Source organism: Arachis ipaensis, chromosome B09 (assembly GCF_000816755.2).
Source record: "Arachis ipaensis cultivar K30076 chromosome B09, Araip1.1, whole genome shotgun sequence".
Taxonomy (NCBI): Eukaryota; Viridiplantae; Streptophyta; class Magnoliopsida; order Fabales; family Fabaceae; genus Arachis; species Arachis ipaensis.
In genome coordinates, this window is record NC_029793.2 from 137556737 (window position 1) to 137564094 (window position 7358).

At 38.1% G+C, this 7358-nt stretch overlaps 2 protein-coding genes across 3 annotated transcripts; one reads left to right on the forward strand and one right to left on the reverse strand.

Moving 5' to 3' along the window:
* Nucleotides 276-945, reverse strand: LOC107616334 (micronuclear linker histone polyprotein-like). The gene is made up of 2 exons (XM_016318304.1): nt 769-945; nt 276-692 (listed from the first exon to the last, which is right to left on the reverse strand). Exons 1-2 carry the CDS (start codon nt 943-945, stop codon nt 276-278), a joined length of 594 nt encoding a protein of 197 aa, XP_016173790.1.
* Nucleotides 4498-6627, forward strand: LOC107619255. 2 transcript variants are annotated; one of them, XR_001615585.2, is made up of 2 exons: nt 4498-4642; nt 5906-6627. XR_001615585.2 is itself a non-coding variant. In XM_016321514.2 (2 exons), exon 2 carries the CDS (start codon nt 5933-5935, stop codon nt 6236-6238), a length of 306 nt encoding a protein of 101 aa, XP_016177000.1. In that variant the 5' UTR covers nt 4516-4642; nt 5909-5932; the 3' UTR covers nt 6239-6627. The 2 variants fall into 2 exon arrangements, 1 of the variants encoding a protein (XP_016177000.1); XM_016321514.2 differs by having other exon boundaries at nt 4516-4642; nt 5909-6627.

Consider the following 7358-nt stretch of genomic DNA (forward strand, 5'->3'; position numbering starts at 1 on the left):
GCAATATAACACCAAAAGGTGGAAACTTCAGTCACCATGATTTCCATTACATGGACACATAACAAAATATAGTCTGTAGGCTAAGGAAACAACAACAAAAGCTGGATTCCTAGGATATCCAGAAACATAGAGCAAGACTGTTGCTCACTAAGAGAGTTCAATCACAAATCATTAAATATAAGTTTCAAACAAACCAAAACAAGTGTCACACACATTGAGGTTGTTTAATCAAAAGTACATTAATAACAGCACAGAACACAAATCTTCACAATAGTCTAAAGTTTTCCCCAAAGTCTTGGAGGAAGTTTTGCCATGAGTCTCAGCTTTCTTGGAGAAACATGAAGTGGGAATTTGTGGCTGAAGGAGACAGTCCTGGCTGCTTGGCTGGAGCAGGCTGCACCCATCTCCTTTGGTGGTGGTGGTTGCTGTGTGTTGCTTCTGGTGGGCTTTGTCTTGGGCCTAGTTGAGGATGATGTGGGCCTGGACCCAGATTGGGTTGAGTTGGGCTTGGATGTTGTAGTGGCTGGTTGGGGCTGAGATGATGATCTAGACCTGGTGGACCTCCTCAGACCTCTACTTTCAGATTGCATAACAGGCTGTGATGAAGCCTTAGAACTGGATGTGGGTCTGCTGGATGAAGCCTTCCTCCCACCTCTGGTTCTCTTCCTAGCAGATTGACTAAGATTTTGGTCCTGAAACACATTAAACAATGCAATTGATGAATAAATGATAATGTAACCCTAACATACATGAAATACACACACTTACATCAAGGGATGGCTTCTTGCATCCTCTCCTCTTGTGTCCAGATTCACCACAGTTTGAGCATCGCTGGATTTGTCCTCTCCTAGACAAGTGGGACTGGCTGCTGTCCCGAGCTTCATCTGGTCCTCTCTTCCTCTTCTTAATTGGTCTGTGGCTAGGCTTTCGGTAGGGAGGGGGCATGACATCATCAAAGTTGGTTTTCTCCCATAAATCTTGGCCATTTAGAGGATGAATCATAGCACTTGACATATGCAGCCTTCTTGTAGCAGTCATCAACAAATGCATCTATGTCAAGGCCCTTAAAATTGATGCAGCTTATAGCATGTGTGCATGGTATACCACTAAGCTGCCACTTCCTACAAGAGCACTCATGAGCAGAAAGGTCAACAGCAAATTTATTCAGTCCATTAACAACCTCATACGTTTGTGCAGCAGACCAGTAAGGCCTCCACTCACCTGCAGATCTGCCTCTCCTCTCTAGTTTCATCCTAATTCGAGGTAGAAGTGTACCATTAAAGTTTTTAATTCTTTCTCTATTAACAGCCCACCTAGTCATCAAATAAACCCTGATGTCCTCCAACATTGTCACTATAGGTTTCTCCCTAGACTCTACTATTGCACCATTAAAGCTCTCACACATGTTGTTTACAAGAATGTCACATTTAGGGTGAAAATTAAACCTGGATCTGCTCCAAAATCTTGGAGGAATAGCATTCAGATGTCTGTGTGCATCCACATTGATGGTCCTGATGATTTGCATCTCTTTCTCCCATTCCTTCCAATGTGTAGCCTTTGCAGACCTCCACATCAGCTGTTTCAAGTGTAGGCCAGGAAATTTCTTCCTGAAGTTGCTGTAAAGATGGCGGACACAGAACCTATGATCTACTCCAGGGATGACTTCATCGAATGCAGGCAAGAGTCCCTAAGATAGCAGGTAAATCCCATTATTTTTCAAACAATGTAATCAATATTCAATGTATTTAGTAACCAATCTAATCAGTCAATCAACTTACATTATTTAGAAGGCAACATATTTAGCAAGCAACATATTTATCAATCAATATATGTAGCAAGCAACATATTTATCAATCAACTTATTTAGCAAGGAACATATTTATCTAATCAAACAATTTATTTATCAATCAATTTACCTTCTGCTGATCAGACATGAAGGTTGTTTTTCCAATGATGTCTACTCCAAAATCATCAATTAACAACCTGAGAAACCACTTCCAGGTGTCTTTGGTCTTTGCCTCCACAACAGCGTACGCTATAGGAAGCATTTGATCATTAGGATCCGACCCAACGGCTGTCAACAACTGCCCTCCTTGAGGTGTCTTTAGAAAACACCCATCCAATCCCAGAAACTTTCTACACTGCAGGAAGCTCTTCTTACAAGCAGCTAGACACACATATACCCTTTGAAAGATGCAATAATTGTTTAACCTCTGCTGCTGGTCCTCAACCTCGAAATCAGGGGACCGCTGGACCTTGAGTGTGACTGATGACCCTGGATTAGCCCGTAGCAGCTCCGAGCAGTAGTCAGCGATCCTTTTATACTGCTCTCGGTAAGCTCCCTGAATCTCCTCCAATGCAGCTTGTCTAGACCTACCTGCCATCGAAGTTGTCACTGTCAAATTCCATTTCCTTTGAGCCTTGTTGACCAGATCCTTTATCTTCACCTTAGGGTTACCTTGCACTTTCTTCCTAAAAACCCTACTCAGCCAACCAGTATGGAGTATCCCTACCCTGTGTGACTGGCCACAGGTATGCTTAAGATTCATTGACCTGAGTTGCCAAGTCTCTTCCTCACTCATTTTTGCTGCGTACAACCAAAACGGACACCCCTCTTGACAAACAGCCCTCACTCTCACCAAGTCCAGCTTTGCATACCTAAGTCCCCTTCTTGTTTGCACTGCATAAGCTGTCACAGTGTCCTTGAATTCCTCCCTTGAAGCATATACAGTTCCAACTTCCCATTTGTAAGTTGTCATGTCTTTCACATCCCTATGTATTGGATACCGACTAGCTTTATGGTTATCATCATCCTCACTGTCCTCTTTCTTCGAACCACCACCAACTTCATATTCCAAATCAACTTCATCACTATTGAACCCTTCATCATCACTGAAATCACCTCTTGCTACCCCTTTTCCTTTATCAACCCGATCACCATCAGTCCCACCTCCTACTTCATCAAATCCACTCTCATCATCGTACTCCTCTTCGCTGTCAGTAAACACAACATCATCTGCACTGTCAACCTCATCAGCAGATGGAATGAAATCCTCATCATCGCTATCCTCGTCACTATTCGATTTGCCCTGCTCCTCAACATACTTATCTCCCTCATCAACCTTCTCCACATTATCCATTTCCCCCTCCTGACCCAGTTCACCCTGAAATATCACCAACTGCTTCTCATTATGTACCTCTTCATCATTGCCCCTCTCCACCTCCTGATTAACTTCACTCTGGCCTCCAACATCAAGAAACCCTACCTCAGGAAATTCTTCAACATCATCAACCTTATGGACCACATATAGCTCAACGTGACCCCTTTTTCCCGCTATTTTACACATCTCAATGGCATCTCTGTCTTCCTCAAATAACTTCAGATCCTTCTCTAACCATTTAGAATTTGGGTCCTTATACCAAAAACCCGCAATGTTCTCCTTTGTGTATCCAAACTGTCCTACCTCAGCATATGCCTCAAAAAGAGACCAGCAATCCATATCGATATCTTCGATCACTGTCCTTTCTCCACCTATATACTCCAATGTACCATTGTCATATCCAAATCTACCACCATGGTACACAGTCAGGTTAAAGGTTCCCATCACCTAAACCCTGCAAACAAAAATCGCACCCAAATCCCATTTGTAAACTAACGAATACCCATGACTGATTATGTAGTCCAAGCTGAAAAAAACCGAAACAAATGCGGCACACATACCTGATTCGAGATGGCTGACACGAGAATGAGCTCCTCTCCCAGTCTTTCCCACGCAATGCAAATGCAGTGACGATTCTACTTCAATGGAGCTATCACACTGTTAGGGCATCATTGAAGGTGAAGGATCAGTTTTCCTTGGGTTAACGTTACTCATAGAAGGAACATCTTTCGCGGGAATATAACCCCATGCGTCAATTGGGCCAGGGGCAAAATTGGAATTAAAATTTTTTTAATGCGCTTCAGGATGATTTTAAAGTGTTTCTGAACATTCGGGATGATTTTAATAGCAAAAAAACGTTGAGGACGAATTTGATTTTCGCCACTTACCTTAGGGACGATTTCAGTACTTAACCCTAAATAAAAAGTCCAAAAGAAAACTCATGTATTTTTTTTGGATAAGCATCTTAAATTAGATCCTAACAAATTTTATATTAGATAAATTAGTTTTTTCATAAAAAAAATAACAAATTAATTTATGATCTTTTAGAATATTAGATAAATTAATTTTGATAAAATAAAATGACAATACAAAATTATTAAAGACCAATTTAGAATTTATTTTTTAGCTTTTAGATAAATCATACCGAACTTTTTCAATAACTCAATTTAATTGAAACCTGAATTCAAGTTTTTTTAAAAAAATTGAATTGAGTAGTTGTTATTTTACAACATAATTGGTGATCATTTGAAAATAAAAATGAGGAAAACAGCCAAGAAAACACTCCAATTGAAAATTAAGTAGAAGATAAGTAGATAAACAAGTTCATAATAAAATAAAATAAAATAAATTAAAATAAAAGAAAGCAGTGAAGCAGTGAATCAGTGATCGGTGGCCCATTTCCTTTTTCATCGTAAAAGCCTCAATCGAATCTTGTCCCACCACCACTCTCTCCTTCCTCTTCTCTGCACTCTCCATTCCAGGTTCGTACCTCCATTCTTCCTCGTTGACCTTTTTCACAATTTCCCTTCTTTTTTATAATTTAGGTTCTCTCTTAATTACTTAATTTCCCTATTTTTTTTTGTTAGATCCCATCATTGTGTGTGATCTTGTCCATTCTGATTTGGTTTTCTAATTTTGCACTTGTTATTCTGATTTTCAAGCTTCCAAGTTGGTTATTTTTTAATGTTTTTATTAAAGTTTCTATTTTTGGGTGTTTGTTGATTGGGTTGTAAATTTGTAATGGTTGACTTGATGTTGGGGATTTGGTTTTCGTGTTTCAGTGGAAAGTTTCAGGTTAGAACTCATATGGTTTCGTGAATTCGAGAGTGGAGAAATAAGTAAATAGTGCCAATTTTCACGAGGAAAATTAGGGTAGGGGATGAAGACTTAAATTGGCTTATAGATATATTGGTTTATTTAGGAAATTTGAAGCATGAAGTGGAAGAATGCAACCTACTATGATTGGGTTCTGATCTGTTTGAGCTTAGGGTTTCATTTGGCTTTTCGAAACTTAAAAATTCATTTTGCAAGCTAGCTCATCAACTTTGGACTAATTTTGGCTTATCATAAAAGTATGCTGAAAATTCATGTTTTCTTGCACACAGTCCTTTGCACATATTGTTAACCGGCTCTTGTCAATGGAAAACTGTATGATAACATGCTGTAATCGGAGTCCGCAGTTGTTAGGCAAGTTTCGACGAAGTTGTTATGCAAGTTATGCTCTGACTTCATAAAAAATGTGATCCTGTAAAGGGAAAAACACTGATATAGATAATCATTGTCTATGAGGCTTCGATATTCATTTGTAAGATGAAAACAATCAGTTTGTTTCTAAATCTATTCCTGATGTTGCAAATAGATGAGTAATGATAAGGTTGCAATTATTGATATTTGCAATTATTACTTCCATAAGTTATACATTTATGATGTGAAATTACATACTTTGATGTTTACTCAAAGAAATGCTTGAGTTGTAGAAGGTAGCTTTTATATATGTATTGCTCTTTTGATGTCTGAGAAACAATCATTTTTACCTTAAAAAAAAACAATCATTTTTGCTTAGAAAGTTGACTCTATTGAGCAAGGTGGTTGAATGGCATGTTTATTTTATGATTTTTACCATGCTACATATACTTCTCTAGGTGCTGAATTAACCGTCCATTGATGCAAAATCATAGTTCATATTGAAAGTTTTAATCAACAGTTGTCTCTGTTTACTAATGTCTTATTTCTAACATTAATAGCAGCTTAACCAGGCCCTGAGAACCACAATGAGTCTGGCATGTCTTGTGTGCCATAGTGTGGAAAACCCATCACCATCACACTCTTTTCGAAGTTCTGTTTCAAATTCAGAAAATGAAGGAAGATGCTATGCTATTGCCAACTGTTTAACAAGGAAATTATCTCTTCCACCCCCAACAATGCACTCTTTTCATCCACCATCATCATCCAAAGTTACCCCACAACCTATTTCCAGTGACAACGAGGTACCTGGTACTCCAAGGCTGGTACGAAGCCGTGCTGTCAGAAGGGACATTGTACAAGACTGGAATTTTGATGAAGTTGTGATGGCTTAGACAACAACATATGGTAGAAGAAGAATAGAAGACCAATGTTGTGTTTGGTAATTGTGACAAGATAAAAATACAGAGATAGAGAGATATACTATCCTGTATTTATGTCACCAACTCCAAATGTGTCTCTATCTCTGTATTTGTATCCTTTCTCACCTACCAAACGCATCCTAAAGGACTTGTGGGATTGGTTGGGAGTAGTTTCCTATGGGATAGTTGATAGTTCAGACTTCAGACCATGATAATGCTGTCTTGCCACTTCAAATTTTGTTACGGGTTCATTCTACTGAACTCACCTTCCACTTTCCTTGTAAAAGCTACGGCATTTGTGACTATATCAAGAAATTTTGATGCAAGACACTTTGTATATTTGTTTGTCCATTTTTTATTCTCTGGTTCTGAACCTCCCAAAATTTATGACTTACGTTCAAAAGGGCCAATTTTTCTAGTTTCGCGGCTTACGTTTGTACTGTTCTATTGCTTCGCTGCCTCATGTCAAGCTTGAGTCATACTCATTTCACCATGAGACTCAACCATGTTTGACCACAATTTTGGGTGGTTAATTACATTAAGACTTATATTTAATACCATATTACCATTTACATAAATAGGAAGGAAAAGTCATTCATGATTTCATGAAATAATCGTCCATGGAATCATGTTTCTTTGACATAGCTGACATCCTTGTTTAGTGAGTCAGGTGTTCAAGAGTTTTTCTATGATATGCATTTTTTTTTTAATCCATTTTTTTTAAATCCATTTTTTTTCTTGTGGATGCATAGCTGGCTGCACATTCTTCTCCACATGCTATCTAGCTAATCTGACCAATATGAGAAGCAGAGAAGAACCAATATCAGATATCCATCTTAAAAAATGAAAAAAAAAATTCCCATCTGCATGAGAAAAACAAGACCCAAAATTAAGTTACCTCGATGTGTGAAAAGATAACCCTTTTTATTTTTAATATTGAAGAAAAAGTGTGTTTTGTGGTATCATGGAAATAAGAAGTGTATCACAAAATTGTAGAAGAGAAGTAAAAGAAGTTAGAGGGTTAGATTTGAAAACAAAAAATTGAGAGTCAGATTTATATAAAATTTTTTTATTTTTTTTTATAAAATCTTAT

Excerpts from the sequence above, each read along its gene's own strand:
- LOC107616334 (XM_016318304.1), bottom strand. The coding sequence starts at position 945 with ATGCCCCCTCCCTACCGAAAGCCTAGCCACAGACCAATTAAGAAGAGG. Across the intron at positions 693-768 it reads GCAAGAAGCCATCCCTTGAT|GACCAAAATCTTAGTCAATC; the intron begins GTAAGTGTGTGT and ends AATGTGTTTCAG.
- LOC107619255 (XM_016321514.2), top strand. The coding sequence starts at position 5,933 with ATGAGTCTGGCATGTCTTGTGTGCCATAGTGTGGAAAACCCATCACCA.